This window comes from Pelodiscus sinensis, chromosome 13, assembly GCF_052426305.1.
Source record: "Pelodiscus sinensis isolate ZL-2025 chromosome 13, ASM5242630v1, whole genome shotgun sequence".
Lineage (NCBI taxonomy): Eukaryota > Metazoa > Chordata > Testudines > Trionychidae > Pelodiscus > Pelodiscus sinensis.
In genome coordinates, this window is record NC_143064.1 from 2,598,805 (window position 1) to 2,616,992 (window position 18,188).

Here is an 18,188-nt window from a genome sequence, read left to right on the forward strand (position 1 = left end):
TCAAATGATTTCTAAAAACTACTGAAAGGAGCTGGGTGCAACCTGACTGGACTGCGCCGGGCTAGTCTCACATTGCAATCCGGACAGGAACTGGGACTTGACAAGGCAGCTCAGGGTGGATGTAGCACTGGGAGCGTAGCTTTCAAAAGCGATCTGTTGTTGTTGGACCCCTCCTCGCCTCGGAGCCACCCGGAGCATGACAGCGGTACAAACGATCGTGGCTTTAGCCGAGGAGTTAGTCATCACTGCTGTAACAAGACCAAGTCTTAGTAGCGTAATTCTTTTCTTTCGCTCAAATTTCCCTCCCGTTCCCCGTCCAGTACCTAACCATGCCCTCTGCTGCTTGCGTATTCCTGCTTGTCAGAACACGTATGAAGTAGGGATGTTAAATATCGTTAAGTGAATAGTCGAGTAACCTCGTGAATTCTTAGCGGTTAGTCGATTAGTCTATAGTCTCTGGGGGCGGGGCCAGCAGCAGTGCAGGGTGCCAGGCGGGAGCTGGTCCGCGAGGGGAGCCAGTTTAAAAACCAGCTCCTCTTGTGCCGATAGAGGTAGCAGCCCCTGTCTGGGGGGGGCGGGGTGGTCTGAGCTCCTGGACCTGGTGCGAACCGGAACTGAGCCAGGCTGCCTGCCCGCCCAGCTCTTAATACACTTAAATGCAGAGCCACTGCGGGGAAGATCCCAGACCCGGCGTGAGTCAGAACTGAGCCAGGCTGCTGGCCAGCCTCCTAAACAATTTATTGGTTGGGGAGGAGGGAAATTCGGGTTGTCTATAGCATTAAGCTAGAAGCTTTTGCTTAGTGTAGTCGATTAGCCAATATTACAGCCCTAGTGTAAAGAACAACCTGTTTCCCAGTTTTCATGTAGTTTTCTTCCTCCCATGTTGCCAAAGGACCACAGAAATGACTGTTTGTCCTAAAAGGTCAATGACACGGTATATATCCAGTAACGCGCATGCACAAAGTAAACTGACTCAGCTAAGTAGCTAACCCCTACATGCAAATCACTGTAATAATAATAGTGAAAACGTTTTCCTTCAGATTGAAGTTTTTGACGTTGTTCTTGGATACCAGCGTAGTGACATTACAATCCTCTCTCCAAGGGCTTTAAGAAATATTAGCAGAAGCTTACAGTAGTAGAGCTATGCCGGTGACAGGGTTTGGGGACTGAGAAGGACAGTAATTCAACGTAGGAAGTGTCATAAATCTGCAGTAACTTATAAGAAACTTTTGCACAATAACTCCGCACTGTATTAGTCTCGGGCAAACAGTCTTCGTGTTTGCTTCCTCGAGTTCAGAATTCCCTGTCTGCTGCAGTTCCTGTTCCTTTAACGAGTGCAGCGTGACAGGTCAAACACGCTGCTTTCTTGGCCGTGCTCGCCAGCGAATGACCTTGGAGTGGTGTTTGTTGAACTTCAGCCACATGTGCAACCAGCACATCCAGGCGTATGTTACATTGATGCTTCCGACCAACCGGAGGCCAGCGTCTGTTAGCCCCAGCGCAGGGGAAACGCCACCAGGCCTCCCGTTCACCCTGCGAAGCTCCTCTCCATCTGCGGGAGCGCTCTAGTAAAAGGAGTGGTTCAGTAACCACGCCCCATCTCAGCCTGACGTACACAGAGGAGAGTGCCAGTGGGCCGTGGACTAGAGGGCTTCACGCAGCTGGCAGGCATGGACCTGCCCGCTGGCGAACCCTCAGCCTTTGCTGCCTGTCTGGCTTGGCTACTGAAGCTTGCTGAAGTCTGGATGACCTCTTGCCATGGCGTTCGTCCCCCACCCTGCTGTGCTCTGTCCCTCTTTCCCATAGTCCGGTTCCTGATCTTGCTGCGTGTGCCAACGAGGCTTCCAGCGTTACCGTAGTCAAGGGCCCGTCGGCCTGTCTGCGTTGTTCGGGTTTTTATAGGAGCGTAACTGATGCTCTGCCTGCCCGTGCGCTGCAGAGAGCTGGTCACTGAACGAGTCGCTCCCCTGCAAGTCTGTTGCAGTAAGGCGACGGGGAGGTCTTTCCCAGGAGGTCCCGTCGTCCCCGCCTTGTCGCACCATGCACGCGCTCCACGCCGCCCAGCATAGCGACACAACGCCTCAGAGCCGCAGCCCCAGGCAAGCGCGTATTCCGAGCGTGAGTCCCACCCAAGCACAGTCAGCCCGGCTCCCGGCGCCAAACGAGGCTGGGCTGGCTCTGCCGTTCCTCCTTGGCAGCCCACCACGTGTAGACTGAGCATGGGGGCTGCTCCACTCGGGGGGGGGGGGGGAGGGGGACACCCAGGCCTGCCCTAGGGAAGGCTGGGGATAGTAGCCGGGAGGAAGGGGGAGACTTTGGCTTGCTCTGAAGGGTGGGGATGTGTTGGCCCTGCTGTTCCCGTTCCAGGGAGGGGAGGGGCAGAGTAGAAGGGGCCCGGTGGGTCTCTGCTGCCCTTGAACACAGCCGGTGTGGGTCAGCGGACGTCCGCTCACGGGCGTCAGGCGACCAGGCTATTGGATTGCTGTGCAGATGTTCCAGGGGCTCTAGGCGCTTCCCCTCTCGGGTACTGGAGCTCAGACCCAAGCCTAACCTTGGCCGAACAGCCTGGCGCCCAAGCCAGAGGCAGCGGACCCAGGCTGGCCGCCGGGTAGGCATAGACTCTGCGTGCCTCCCCCTTGTGTGCTGCGCCAACGCTGCCCGCTCTGGGCGGGACGGGCTGCAGCTCCCCGGGAGGCGCCGCTGTGCTCCGCGCTTCCGAAGTGCGCCGGGCGGTCGGAACAAAACGGCCGCTTCCAGCTGCTCGCCTGTGAAAGGCGCTCGGAAGCCCGGGCCCTTCTGTAGGCCCGCCCCGGCCCACGCCTTGCAGAGCCGCACTGCCGGCAGGCCTGGCTCGGGGAGAGCTAGCCCCGGGCTCATCCCCTCCTCCTCAGCCTGCTGACTGCTCAAGACCGTGGACACTTTCGCAAAGATGAGCGACCCCCCCGGGCAGCAGTTTTTGTTGTCTCTGCAATCGTCAGTGCCGGCGTGGGGCCCCGGGGGGATCTTTTTCTAGTTACTGACCAGCTGTTTGTTGTGCCAACACCCAGCTATTGGTAAATGAAAAACGTGGACAGGAATTGAATCCTGTGCTGCCACGCTTGGATAAAGGTTGAAGAAAACGGATTTCACGGTAGTACTGGTGAAAGGAGGGCGCACAGGTTATTCTAGTTGCAGGTGACCTGAGATTTTTCATGCAGCACTGACTGTGGTACGCGCCTGCGGAACGCTGAAGGGCACCGGCGGTGTGGCCACCTCTAGTAAAATGAGCAGGCGGGTAAATATTAACAAGGCTGCGCGTTCCTTTCCCTCCGTGCTCAGCAGCTGTTAATTTGTCTGCCTTCAATTACAAGACCTCCTGGGATGACACGTGTTTGGAAGCCCTGTCCCTTTCCCTGTGTGCAGAGTCTTTCCTAGCATAACTGATGGGATCAAATGCACGTGAACGTATCTGTGGTTTCATGAAATCTCCTCTTTCCCGGCAGGTATTTATTAAGCTTGTGAGATGGCCAACACCACGCAGATCTCCAAAGATGAACTGGAAGAACTGAGAGAGGCCTTTGCCAAAGTTGGTAAGTAGCTCCTGCTGCTGCTGCTGTAACAAGTGGCTTACAGAGCTGAGATCCTACCACTAGAGCCTGGCACGGGTACAAAATCGGTACCCGTATCTGCGGAAATGAGCCGCAGGCATCCCCATCCATGGGTGTGAAGGGGATAACTGGAGATTTGCAGAGCTCCACCTACCAGCATGCTTGCATCTGCACACTCGGAGCCACCAAGGCAGACTGGCGGGTTTGTCCTCTCACAAGGAAGAGGTAGGCAGGCTTTTGGAACCACGTTCGTGCCTTGCCCTCGTGTCTCTTCGTGTGTAACAGCCCCATCCCTGGTGTCGTGGGCAAGGCAGGGGAACACCCTGCAAGGCCTGTTCCTCCAGCGGTCCTGTCTTAGCCAGCAAGTGCAGGGCTGCCTCTGGTCCCTTTTTGGCCAGGTTATCTCCTGACGCCAAACGAGTTGGAATTCTCAAACGTTGGGTGACGTAGGCCTCCCACATGCTGTAGCCAACTTCTCGAGTGTTTTCTGAATCTTCTGGTGCTGGCTAAAACATGGGGGCATAACAAAAGTGGCAAGAGGCCTCCCTTGGGACCACCGGCAGGGTGCCATTTGAGATCCTTCAGCCCCTGCCAGGAGGGTCTGCCGTCTGAACACGGTCCCGCCCAGCTTGCCTGGTCCAGGATAAGGGACCCTGCGAAGCTGGAGCACCTGATGGGCAGTGTTCCTCGTTGGCACGCTCCCTTGCCAGCGTCTTTGCTCCTTCTCCCTGGCTCTCACTTGCTCCATGCTTGCTAGGAGAGCGGTGGGATGGGGCCACCTTTCTGCCCTACAGGGACAAGGGAGGTATTGAGTGAGATGTGAGGTTATCCAGGGCCTTTCGGATTTGCGCACCGAGGGGCTGGCCACCGCGCTTGGAGAGGGCTCAGCTGAGTGGGGAACACCCAAGCGTGGGGTTGTGCAGGCGAGCTCTTCGGTTAAAGGTTCGGTCGTGTTGGGACTCTGGTGAGTGTGGCCATAGCTGCCCTCTGCTGGATGGAGTTAGGCCTCAATGCACCTTTGTTAGGGGCTGTGTCGGTCGTTACAGATCTAGAGCTCCATGAGCATGAATTGCGAAGATGAGCAGGTCTGAGGCCTTCGGTTCCATTTACTTTAGTAATTGAGTCTCTTTGGGAAGTGAAGCGTCAGCCAGTCCGTTGGCTGGGAAGGCCCAGTTTTACACATGCTTCAGCCTTCTTTCAAAGACGGCAGGGACCCATTTCTTCTAGTCCGGGGTGGGCAATAATTTCTGATTGGGGGTGGGGGGGGAATAATTTCTGCAGGAATTTGATAAGTGGTCAAGGGCTGCACTCTTCCATTATATTGATGAAGGAGATCCCACCCCCTCCCTAGGGAACCCATCCCAGTGCTTCTCCAGCCCCCTAGGGAAATCGTTTTTCCTAATATCCAACCCAGATCTCCCCTACTGCAACTTGAGTCCATTGCTCCCCGTTCTGAGGGGTGGGTGCTTCCCAAAGGACGATCCTCTACAGTGAGTTGGCCTCTGGGAAAAGTCCCAAAGGACACCCAAAATTGTGTTTCAGGTGTGTGTGCAAGCATGAGCTCAAAGAAACGAGCATGGATGTGGACCGATGAAAAGATCACGCTTGGCCACAGCCTTGGGAAACAAGAGCTTAACAACGTCTCTGGAGCTAGGAGAGGAAGCAGTAGCTTAGCAAAGAAGAAAAGTGCTCTCAAAAGGTAGAACCCAAAGGGTCAAAATGTCACTTTTAAATGTGACAGATGTGGCAGAGATTGTCTGGCTCAAGTGGGTGTCTTCAGCCACAGTTGCTGCTGCCGTAAAGCCAACTTTTGGGGCACGTTCACATTCTTGAGACTGAAAGCTGCCTGCTGGTTTGCTACACAATGAGTTAACTTCATTATGTGGCTTACTGTGCGCTTCTTCAACTAGTTAACGTTGTCACTTTTCAGTTACAAAGCGGTGAATAATGCATTTCTTTGACAAGATCAATTTTTGTGCATGATTGGTGAGTCTGCGTTTGAATGGAAATGGGAATTCAATTAAAAACGCACACAACACACTTCAAAATTGCCAAACGTGGGCAGGATACATAAGAAACAAGGAAGGTTCTCAAAAGATGCGTTTGAATTTCAAACGGGTTTACTTAGAGCTGTCTTATTCAGTCACCGTAAAGGATCTCCCGATATTAAATGCTGGTAAGGCTGTTAAGGGGGCAGGTTGTGCGGGTTTTGATTTGTACCCCTCAGCCACTTGAAATAATGAACGCTGGTGAAAAGGAGCAGTTCTGTCATAGAAGCCACTGAAGTGGGAGTGCAGATCTGCCCCGTGCACGGTCACCTCAGATCAGCCCCCTATGCAGGAGGCTGACTCCCCCCCACAATAGTGTTTTAATTCTTGTGTGACGTTGTGACCGACCCCTCCCCCCATGCTTTATGAAATGGACTCATGGACATGAATATACGTCACTCAAAGGTGGCTGGAGCGAATTATTTCATGTAACCCATCGATCTGCATGTCATGGAGACATCTGCATGTCAGTCTGCATGACAAACTGCTGGTTGGGTTTGTCTTACTCTGCTGTACGTACCGTGTGTGGAAAATTAGACACGTAGAGTGGGGAATACTTTGTGGGTTTCAAACATGTGAATGGGAGACATGGAGGGTGTTACCCTCAACTGTTAAACTAGCTCTTTTGTCCTTCAGTCCGAGCAGTGGTTGGTAGGGAGGGGCCTCAATCCTTTAACAAAAAGAATAGGAGAGGAGAGGCCGGGGTCTTTCGGCTGGGCTGCACCTGAAGGAAGGGGCCAGGGACCCAGGGTGGGGAAGAGCCCTGGGTTAGAGGGGCAGCTGGAAAAGAGGTTTTAGGGTGAGTTTAAGTTTGTCAGTGGAGAATTAGCCAAGCGGTTTTGTTTCTTTTGATTTGTAACCTCCTTTGCTCTGCCTGGTCTCTCTTCTCACTACTTCAATCCTGCTGCTTCCACTTCATAAAACCAGTTTTATTGTCCATCAAACCCAGTGTAAGCCATTGTACCGCGGGGGGCAACCGGCGTCACATGCCCCCTTTCATTGCTAACGGGGGCTCACCTAACTCTTTGGGGTTCGATCCCATCTGGGGGGTGCTCTCCCTGGAGGCTGGGCCCTAAACTGCCCTCTCCTTGGACCTGAAGAGATTCAGTGTCTGTGCTGCTCCTCCGTGAGGGCAGGGACCTCAGCTCGGGGCCTTGGCTGGAGGAGACCAGGCGGTGAGGAGCCCCAGAGAGCAGGAAGGCGAGTGGCAGTGGCCGTGTCGGCACCCCCGAGGGGTCGTCTGTGACTGCCCCGTCATAGATGTGTGTAAGAGAGCACTCGACTGAGTCTTCCTGGTTTACAGAGGCAGGCAAAACCCGGGTGTGACCGGGACTTCCTTATGCTCTATGAAAATATGCGTTTGAATATGCATAACTAGACAATGCATTATGCAAACCCCTCATGGCACGGTGCCTTTGGGAAGCTTGTAATCTACTGACTATGGATTTCTGGTTGTGGGCCTGTACCACTGCTCTCTCGATCGAGCGCCGTCTGTCATAGAGAACATTGGAGGACTTGAGACATTTCTAGAAAATGCCAGAATGAGTGAGCATTCCAGAATGTTGTAGAAAAACGTTCTGACCCAACCGGCCTTTCTCCCGCAGGCGGGGGTGGCTGCGGTGCCAAGGGGAGCTTCTGCTGCATGGGTGATTGAGGGGCGCGATTAGCCCTGAGGGGCCGCAGGCAGGTTCGGGCCCTCGGCTGGGTGGGTGAGGTGGGAGCGGGGCCACGGGAGCACGGTGCCACTAGTGGCAGAGGTGGGCATGCAGCCGGGGGAGCGCGGGGCTGCCGAGCCATAGCCCTGGCAACGAGCGTTGAGCCAGGAGTGAGTGCGGGGCCCGGGCACGGCACTGGGGTTGCATCCCCCTGGCCTGGGTGGGGCGCACGCTTGGCGCCACAGCCACCTCAGCCTGCTGGAAAAGGCGGGACAAAGGCCTGTCCTGTAAGACCGGATCCGGGGAAAATGAGGGGGGAAGGGGAGGGGGCTATCGCCCTGAGGCCTGGCAGTTCGGGGCTGGCAGCTGCTGCTGGTGAAGATAATTCGGAGCTTGTGCCCCAGAAGATTCCTTTGATTCTCGTTCCGCTCTCTCTTCTGCAGCTTGTGTGCACAACACACTGAGCCGGCTTGTTCAACAATGGAAGTGCCTGGAGCCATCTGAAATGTTTTGGTGTCATGGGGTTTTTTTGTTGTCTAAAGTACAGGGGCATTTCTGCCTCAGGAGGTATGACTGGTTTTCTGGGAATCTTCAGCTTCTTTAGCAAGGGGGAAGGTATGTGAAACGTAACTCTCTCCTCACAAGCAAGTTCTTTTCTCACCATGGAGAGTCCCGCTAAGATCCTTGGACATGGTTGACCGTGTGTGTGTGTGTGTGTGTGTCGGAGGGGGAGGAATTCCATGGAATAAGAGATAAGTTACCTCATACTGTGGGGGAGGAAGGGGGTTGATCTTCATTAGCATCCTGCAAATGAAGTGAAATTACATGGTGTGTGCGTGTCAGAACTAGGGATGTAAGCAACTAATCAACTGCCTGATAAAAGCAAAAGCTTATCGGATAGATGCTGGGCTAGTCCACTAGTCATTTCCTGCCCTTGCTGCCGCTATCACAGAGAGGCAGCAAAGGGGTGGAGGAGGAGGAGGAGGAGGAGGTGCTAGAGGGAGCCGATTTAAAAGCCGTTTCCCCCCAGCTCCAGCTCCGTGGGAGGGGGCAGGGGCGCGGCGGTGGCCAGCTTTGAAATGTACAAGATTCCCTGCTGGGGCTCTTGTACGTTTCAAAGTTGGAACATCACGTGGAGCCCAGGGCCAATGTGGAGTCCCCTGCTGACCCCAGGCTCCATGTGGCACTTCCACTTTGAAATGCACAAGAGCCCCCGCTGGGAATCCCATCGACTATTCGATTAGTTAATTAATCAAAATCTACAGGGCTTGACAATTAGGGCAATCTACTCGCCCGTGGCGAGTAGATTTTAGCCTGGTGCGGTCACGCAGCACGCCAAACCACGTGGCTAGCGAGCGGGGCTCGCCATCATTGTCAAGCCCTGAAAATGTAACCTTCCTAGGCAGAACTGCTTGCGTGATCGCATCTAGCAAAGTGCTGTCCCGTTTCAGTGGAGTAGAGCTAGGGAGGATTCTTTTGCCGGCCTGCTTACAGCCCCTTCTGGCGGTGGATTACCTGCGCCAATGGGAGAGCCCCTCCCACCAGCATAGATTGTGTTGACAGTAGAGCGCTGCCAGGAGTGTGGAACATTTTTAAAAGTGGGGGTGCTGAGTCCCCGTGCTGCTGTCCACTCCCGTTCCCAGCTGGGACGGGCAGCCAGGACCCTGGGAACCCGGGCACTAGGTAACCTCCTTACTCCTAGTTCCTGCACCTGCGAGCTCTACCGCAGGGCAGCTGTGCCACTGTCGCGTCTGATGGGTAGCCGATCCCTTCGATTCAGTTCTGCTGGTGGGTTGCAGATCTTGCTTGCCATGAAGAAATCAGGGAAGGAGATCTTCCGGGAAAGGTGGTTAACCGGCTTGATCCAGAATTCAAAGGACTTGCAACCTGGCCAGCTTCACTGTGCAGAACTGTTGCTCCCATCTCCTCCTTTCCCATCAGACCCGTTAGCATTGCAGGGATGCCCGGAGGGCCTTCGGGAACATGTGCCATCTTCCCCGTAATTCTACAGCAGTGAGGGGCAGAGACCCTTCCTGGAGCTGCACTGCAGGCAGAGGAGCGCCAGGGGTGGTCTGGGATGTTAAAATGCAAGGGAGGTAGCTACAGCACGGACAAGGAGCCCTGCAGGCACAGGAGGTGCCACTGGGAGTCGGGCGGGAGGATGGAAGCGACCGGCAGCTTTGCAGTGACAAGTGGCTGAAAGCGCAGTCTTTGACATGGCGCCCGCATTGATGCGCTTGTAATGCAATAGCGTATGGTAAGAACTCAGTGTGGGCAGCTGGAGTTCAGCACCCTGACTGGCTGCACCCAGGCTTTTACTGATGCACAGCTCGCCGCGCCTGTCCCACGTGTCACAAGTGCCGTCTCATTGTAACGACAGATTCTTTATCCTTCGGCAGTTGTGTGGGGCTTTTCCCCCTCGAGGAGATCGGCCCAAAACGAAATCTGCAGAACTTCTTTTCTCTCTCCTTGTACTTCTCTACCAGCGTTGGCCCTCCTGCTTGGAAACACCAAGGATTTCACATTTCTCATGGACTTCGCCACTTTTTTGCTTGCTTCGGCAAAGCAATAAAATAATGCTCCAAGCAACAAACCTAAAGCAAATAAAAGGAGGATTTGAGATCCTGAAGGAGTTTGTCACGCCAAGAGCACATGCCCTTAAAAGGAAGCGTGCGGGTTACTTTCCCCTCTTGCATCCTGTTATTTAAGCTATTTTTAAGTTTTTTGTCTGGAGGAAGCTGAGCCAGAGCTGCAGTGGCTTTGATTTTTGCTTGTGGTTTTCTTGCTCCACCTGCATATGGGCAGAGCCCGATGCCATATATCATTGCAGTGACCTTTCTGGGTCCAGCCTGCTGGCATGCATGCATCTTTCAGGAGAAACAGGAAACTTTGGATGAGCTGCAGTTTCCTTTGTCAGAGTGTAATGATCACCAGCTGTAGTTTGCCTGGTAGAACGATTTCGTATTTGCTTCCACTTGTAGTCTTGGCTCTTCTGGTGCCCACGCATTTGTTCCACAACAGGCTTTCTATCTTGGGACCTTCAGCCGGTGAAGAATGAGGAGTACTTCAAGTGCTTTGCCTCACTAATAATGAGCTGAAATCAAGACAACCTCCTGTCGTAAGTCTGGTCAAATAGCAAAGGGCATCCAGAAATGCAGCAAAGAGGCAGTGAATTTTTGGAGATGGTATATAATGACCTGGCAGAACTTGCCAGCACACAATAGAATTCTTGGAAACAAGGCTTGAATCTTTTGTGCTCTTCTAATCTTGAAAATCTCGCGTTCACAATGTCAGAACCATGCGGAGTAAGGCTCTGGAGGCGAAAATGTCCAGTGTTTCAGGCGCTAGAATTTCCTGACACTAACAGGGTGTTCCTGGGTTGCACTCTGCATTCAAACTGTTTACATTCTGGGGCAGCGTATCCGTCAGACTTGAAATACCCAAATCCGCTGCTCTGTTGCCAAGGAGTTAAAACTCAAAATGCAAGCCTCTGTATTGTAAACCCTGTGCTGCACAGCATGGTGGTTTGCAGCTGAGCCAGAAGACTTATTTAAGTTGTGCATCCCAAGAGCAAAGCAGCCGGGACGCCGAGAGCCTTCTAAAATAAGTTGCAATGGCAACACTATTGTAAGCGTTTGGTTTTTAGATCAGAGCAGTAATTTTGGCAAACAGGAGATCCTGGCATGTCACTGTACAATTCCAGGCAGCCTCCCCATGAGCTGCACTAACTGGCCCGCATGGACCCTGCTGGTGCACACAGCAAGTCCCCTGGTGCACGTTCACATCGCTCCATTTCAAGCAGTCCTCGTTAAGCAGGCACTAGGGAACTGATAGCGAGCACCAGTAGGGTCCATGTGTGCCTGTTAGCGCACAGTGTGCGATGCAACCTAGCGCTTACACTCCCCTGGCTGCAGGAACAAACCTGCAGAGTTATCAGGGTGGTGGTCAGATGTGTTATAAAAACATCAGAGCTGCCAGACTGGGTCAGACCACACGTCCAGCACAGTGTCTGCACCCAGTGGCCAATGCCTGGTGCCCCAGCGGGAGAGAGCAGAGTGTAGGGACACCATTCCTACCCATCCTGGATAATAACCAGGGCTCGCCAGCTGCGCGGTTCTGCGCTCTGCGCTGGATCTTCCGGGTTGTAATCTACTCTCCACGAGTGAGTCGGTTACATTATTTGTTGAGCCCTGCTAATAACCATGGATGGACCTAACCTCCATGAATGTCTTTGGTGCTTTTTTTGAACCCTATTAAAGTCCTGGTCTTTGCAGAATCCTCTGGCGAGGAGTTCCACAGGTTGACTGTAAATTGCATGAAGAAAAACTTCCTTTTGTTTGTTTTAAACCTGCTACCTAGTCATCTAATCTGGGGACCCCTAGTTCTTATACTATGGGAATAAATAAATAAGTAACTTTTCCTTATTCACTTTTTCCATACCAGTTATGATTTTATAGACCTCAATCCTGTCCCCCCTCAGTCTCCTCTTTTCTAAGCTGAAAAGTCCAAGTCTTTTTAATCTCTCTTCATATGGGACCCGTTCCAAACCCCTCACCCTTTTCTGAATCTTTCCCAATGCCAAGAGATGTTTTTTGAGAGGCAGGACCCTATCGGTAAGCTCAGGGGTTGTGTGTTACCCATCAGTGTGCACAAGGGCTGAGGACGTGAGACAAAGGGGAAAACTCTGAAAAGGGCCCGAATCCTATTTTCTGTGAGTGAGATGTTTAAGCTCCTCAGTCCCTCCTGTGCTGCAGGGAGAGACGTGGGCAGCGGGGAAAGGCTCTGGTGGGGGAAGCAGCAGGGAGAAGCTGAGCCGTTCCCCATTGCCTGCCCCCTCTTCCAGCCTTTCCCCATTGCAGTGAAAGGCCTCCCGCAGCCTTTCCCTCCAGCCTTCCCTCTGCCAGAGCCTTTCCTCGGCAGGCGTGTCTACTCACCGCGGTGCAGTCCCCTCGTGTGGCGTGCACGCGACACGCTGCTGTCCTTGTGAACCAGCCACTGGTGGCATCCCGGCAGCAGGAGGTCCCCTTAGGAGCAGAGGACTTGCTGCACCTCTTCCATAGGCGTGAGCTCCAGATCGCTTTTAATGCCCGCTGGCACTTCCTGCTCCCCGTTGCTGGGTGGGGATCCAAGGCAGCTGGCCAGCCGCCTTCCTGAGCTCTAGGGTAGGGGATTTTGGAAGTGAAACGTCCTCAGTACCTTCCAGCCAGCTTCCCGTTCGCCGTCTGTCTCGGGATACGTCTGGATAAACAGCTGTGCTGTCGGCAAACCGGGGCTGAATATTTCCTTTTGAATACACGTTTGAGGGGTCAGAAGTGAACATCAGTGAGGAATAGAAATAGACATCACCCCGCTCTGCGGTCTCGGCAGAGCTCTGCGTGTAAAGCTGCAATTGCTCAGGTGTTCGCGTCCTTGGTTATTTCCGGTGTGGAGGAAGGTTGGGAGTCAGGACTTGGACAAATGTTAGCTTAAGAGTCAGCAAAACCGGCATGGGGGTGTCTGGGCTTTTTGGAGTCATTTGGCTCAACTGCAGAAAGTTCCGGGGGGTCAATATGAACCCCGACTCAAGCCTTAGCACTGATGTGCAGAGGTATTTGGGGGTGAAATTGAAGTGCTCAAGGCCGGAGCTGGACCCCTGAACAAGAGTGAATTGCCTTCTTCATGCATTGTGCATTTTCATTGGCTACTAGGCAGTGAAAGGATCTGTAGTAAGGAAGCTAGTCTGTGCAATGAGACGGTTTAATGAAAGAACCATGATTTATCTCCAGGGGAAATAGCTTGCGGATGACATCCAACTGCTGTGCTTAATAAAGCTTGCTTTGTAAGCTTATATTTTTGGAATAAAATTCTAAAATTGAAGGCCGACAGCAATGTTTCTCTCAAATTACTCTTTTTGGTCAAATCACGTTGCACATTGTCAGCATTCCTGTAAGTGCTGCAGTTGCACAATGGATTTTAATCTTTTAGTAAATCACTCTGGAATATTTTTTTTGATTGTATTGCGTGGAAGGAAGAATTTGGGAGCTACTACAGTAGGGGTTCTCAAACGGGGGGGGGGGGGGTTGGGACTCCGTCAAGGTTACTACATGGGGGGTCATGAGCTATCAGCCTCCACCCCAAACCTTGTTTGGCATCCAGCATTTCTAATGGTGGTAAATATATAAAAAGTGTTTTTTAATTGATAATAGGGGGGCGGGGAAGGGAGGGAGGATCACCCTCAGAGGCTTGCAATTAGGGCTGTCAATTGCAGTTCACTCACACAATGAACTAAAAATGAATCCTGATTAATTGCACTGTTAATAGAATATCAATTGAACATTTATTAATTATTTTGTATGTTTTTCTATATTTTCAAATATATTGATACAGTGTTCGCTTTATATTTTTTATTACAAATATTTTCACGGTAAAATGATAAACAAAAAATAGTATTTTTAAATTCACCTCCCACAGTGTTGTAGGGGCATCTCTTTATTGTGAAAGTGTCACAAATACAAATATTTTTGTTACATTGGTTTAGTTTTGAGCACAGATACGTAAAACTTTACATCCAAGAAGTCCACTCAGTCCTACTTCTTTTTCAGCCAGTCACTCAGACAAACAAGTTTATTTACATTTATGGGAGATAATGCTGCCTGCTTCTTATTTACAATGCCACCTGGCGGTAAGAACAGGCCTTCACATGGCACTGTTATAGTTGGCATTGCAAGGTTTACATGCCGGATGCACTAAATATTCCTATGTCCCTTCATGTTTGGCCTCCATTCCAGAAGAAATGTATCGGAAGTATTGGTAATACTGATAGACAACATTGACCTCCTATGGTTCAGCAAATTCTCTGGTTTGGCACCTGTCTGGTTCGGAACCCAACGGTGCTGGACTAGAGAGGTTCAACCTGTACCTCTAGCTCCTGGGTTGGCCCTTGACACATCACCTCTGCGTGACCGCTTGCTCCTTTTAGTCTGGGCAACCCTTTCTTTAGTTCCCTCTGCTTAATTCATATTCTTTGTGATTCCAGCTTAGTGATGAACAGCAAGTTTGGGGGAAGCAAGTTGGTTTGGCTCTGAAATGAGTACACTACTTAGGATATTTGTCCCCTGTTCAGCATCTCTGCATCTCAGCGCCTTACAGAAATGACCAAACAAATGGGCAGATCTCTTTGGGTTACTCATACTTTCACTACAGCATGTTGGGGGATTTGCAGTTAATTGATGTTTGTGACAGTGGGGATGTACTTCCAAGAGGATTAACTTGTTTTTACAATTCTCCTTTCCCTCCCCCTATTATTTAAAGACCTCAACAGCAATGGATTCATTTGTGATTATGAGCTGCATGAACTCTTCAAGGAAGCTAATCTGCCTCTCCCAGGATACAAAGTGAGAGAGATCATTCAGAAGCTTATGATTGACAGTGACAAGAACAAAGATGGGAAAATTAGCTTTGAAGAATTTGTGTTTGTAAGTATATTCCTTCATGTTCCTGAATTGAGCGGGCGGTGTGTTTGCTGTAGGCTTTTGTAGTCCTGGTGATAGGACACAGTCTGAACTGCCTCATAATAGGTGTAACGATTCCTCCTCGTTCCTTTCACCCTGATCAGACTGTTTACTTTGTATTAGGGCTTGGGATTTTTGATTTCAGTAATAATTAGTGCTTTTAGAAACACTGCCTCAATAGGCCCAGCCTTTCCCTCCAAAGTGCAGGCCTTCCAAGGGGAAAGAGCCAGATTCCCATCCTGAAAACAGGCTGCCTCCGAGAGCAGGATGAATTTGATATAAATCACTACTCAGGAAGACTTGACTTAATCATGGTTTTCTACATAAAAGTGCATTCTTGTTGGTTGTCATAACCTTACGACATGTTCTTCACAACTCAGAGGTAGAGGGTTTCATTTTTAGAAGGTGCACACTATGCATATTTAAACTGATTTATTTTGAGAACTTTTCCGATTAATTTTACAGCTAGATTGGAAAATGAATGATTATTTGGTTATTTCATTTACCCAAGGTAATTGAAGCAGATATTTATGAAGTCATTGGGAGGTGAACTAGCTCCAATTCAACAGTTAATCATTAATAGTGGGTGGATTTTCTTGCCATGCTGTATTAGTAGGCGAACACCACCAGACAGACAATTTAAATTGTTTTATTTTATTAAAACAACAACATTATGTATTCTGGATTTTTTTTTCTTCAGCAGAAAACATCATATTTGAACAAAACAAGCTAATTTTTTGAATTTAGTTAAACGTTCAAGTTTTTTAAAATCAAGTTTGTTTTTAATTAAATTGTTTTTAACTAAAATAGTTACATGAAATATTTTGTTTTAAATTAAATTGACTAGGCCAGCTAGATCATCATGAGAGATTTTAAATAGTGGCTTCTATTCACTGTACTTTTTTGAAATTTTTCACTTTTAGAGAAAGGTAAAGGATTGACACTGTTCACAAAATTGCAGAGGAACAATAGGGTTGAGGTCTGTTATTTCTCACATTTATTTATTTACATTTCTTGTGGTTAACAGGCATGTTAGCTCTGGGAACACAAATCCGCAGTTTGAGAACTGCAAAACTAAGCATCTTTGATGGTATCTTCTAGACTGAGCACTAAGTCCCATTGGGCTGATAGAAAGATTAAATTTAATCATCTATACAGATGCCTCTGGAACCCCATAAGATTGGGTCCCTAATCCATGAACTATTAGAACTCAGTTACAAAACTTCTCTTCAACAGGACATGAATTAGAATTTATAATCCCTATTCCATGATGAGGTATCTTTGAGCTATGCTGTAATTTAATTCAAACTATGTTTATATGGGTGTTTTCCTCAAAAAGCATTTTATCAAAAAAATCTGATTTAAATAAAACATTTGATTAAAAAAAGTTAAATCCATTGATTTGTATCCACTCCGTTAGAGAGACTGAAGGTCGTTCTTCTCTAGGGTGATTTCTGAGAAGTGGCAAAAGTTCTTTGACTCCTCAAAGGGGACTGATTTGAAATCCACTGGATCCTTCCGAACACTTCAGATCCCCAAGCCAAGCCACAGCTGATGTGATGAGACGTGTGCACTGCCGCCACTTCACGGCTCACGAAGGCCTGGCCTCCCCTAGAAAATTAGGTCGGCATAACTATGTTGAGTAGGGGTGTGAAAAATCCACACCTCTGCGCCTTTAGGCAAGCCGACTTCACTCCCCACGTAGACAGCGCTGAGTTAAAGGAAGAGTTCTTCCCTTGACTAGGGCTGTTATTATAGTAACCATTTAAACTCTGGGCCTGCTGCCCAGTCCACCCATGGCCGTGGGGTCCCACTGCCGGTCCTCCTGCAGCCGTGGGGTCCTGCCACTTGGCCTGTGGGCCCCTCCATGGCCTGGGTTGTTCTGTCCCGGCGCAACTGGCCACCCGAGGAGTTCCCTGGTGAGGGCCGGTTAACTGGTAACTGTACCGGTCAGCTACATACCCCTTAGCCACAGCCCCTCCGGGAGGGGATTACCTGTGCCAGCGGGAGAGAATACCTGTTTAGATCGGAGGGAATGTCTGCAGTGAAGCACAACAGCAGCGTAGCGCGCAGTCACAGCCTTCGAGTGTACATCGGCCCTACGTCGGCGTGGGCGAGAATTTTTGACCAGGGTCCACTTCAGAAATGTTTGGCGTGGCCCTGGGCTGCCCCAGGAGGGGCGGGGCCAGGACACGTCTGTGCTTCCCCACCCACTCACCCCGATTTGGTCTAAGGGAGCCTGTGAAATCTTTGCCCCCCCCCCACCCCAACAACTGCCAGGTGTTCGGAACAGCTGGTGGTTCCCTCTAAGGCACCTGCGCCCTTGGCAATGGGAGGAGACTTTCCGTGTTCTGCCCCTGCCCCCAAGTCAATCCAGGCCTGGGGAGGGGGAGCACGCAAAGTCTCTTGCTCCCTGCCCCGCCCTGCAAGGGGGCGTCACGCTTAGTCGCCCGCCAGCTGAGCAGTAGCTGGCGGATGACTCTAAACACTATGTGCCCCTTGCAGGGCGGGAGGAGACTTCGCACTCCCCCTGCGCCCAGGCCAATCGGGACCGCTTCTAAGTGCCGCACACTGATCAGCCTGGGGGCGGGGAGAGGCGGGGGGGGGGGGGCCTCCGTGGGCCGGATCAACCCACTTGGCAGCCTCTGTGGGCAGATCTGGCCCCTTTTGCCCACCCCTGATCTAAGGCCTGTCATCGTTCCTGGGTCGTGGCTAGCTAGTGCTTGTGGGGCGCAGAAGGAAGGGAAAGTTTCTTACCGCGGGAGTGTAGATTATTAAGAATCTTCTCTGCTACAGATGAGGGTGGAGAGGGGTTTATACGGTACACTTAGGGATAATTTCTACGGGTTAGTCTGATCCGGCCTTTGACTCTAACGCTGGGTCAAGAGAAATCTGGTATTTCTGGCAAAGGCTTGCTTTTTCCCTGAAAGATTGGTCGAATGCGTCCCTGTAGCGCCTTTGCACTCAGAGCGATTCTCAGAGGGGTCACTGTGGGAGTCTGTAACGTTAAAAACGAGCCGTCCTGTGGTACCTTAGAGACCATCACGAATCTATAGTATCATGAGCTTCCGTGGGAAAGACCCACTTCCTCAGATGAACTGGAGATCGGACAGCGACGTGACAGCCACGCCGTGGAATGTATGGCGTGATGACGAGGAGAGCTGTTTTTACGTGCTACTTTGCTTCATTTCTTGAACTTAGCTTCACCTTTTTGTTCCTCGGTTATTTCCAGACCCTCTGAACTCTTGAGTTCGGAGCTGAATAGTAAGTTGGAGTTTGTTTCCAGTTTGTGAGCACTTGCATGTTGGGTGCATGCTCCAGAGGCCAGCTTGCACTAACTTGCACCCAAGCACAGTTTAAAAGACTCGCCTCCACCTACGTGAAACATTTAATATTCTTGCAAAATGC

General features: G+C 50.9%; 1 protein-coding gene across 5 annotated transcripts in view; it reads left to right on the forward strand.

The window, feature by feature from the left end:
* PLS3 (plastin 3) overlaps positions 1–18,188 on the forward strand; it is an 82,300-nt gene that overhangs the window by 43,939 nt on the left and 20,173 nt on the right. For all 5 annotated transcript variants that reach the window (XM_075941179.2, XM_075941183.2, XM_075941182.2 and 2 more), the window contains exons 3-4: positions 3,483–3,569; positions 14,581–14,744. In XM_075941179.2, coding sequence (XP_075797294.1) covers positions 3,503–3,569; positions 14,581–14,744 — 231 coding nt within the window. In that variant the 5' untranslated portion in view covers positions 3,483–3,502. The remainder of the gene's footprint in view (positions 1–3,482; positions 3,570–14,580; positions 14,745–18,188) is intronic.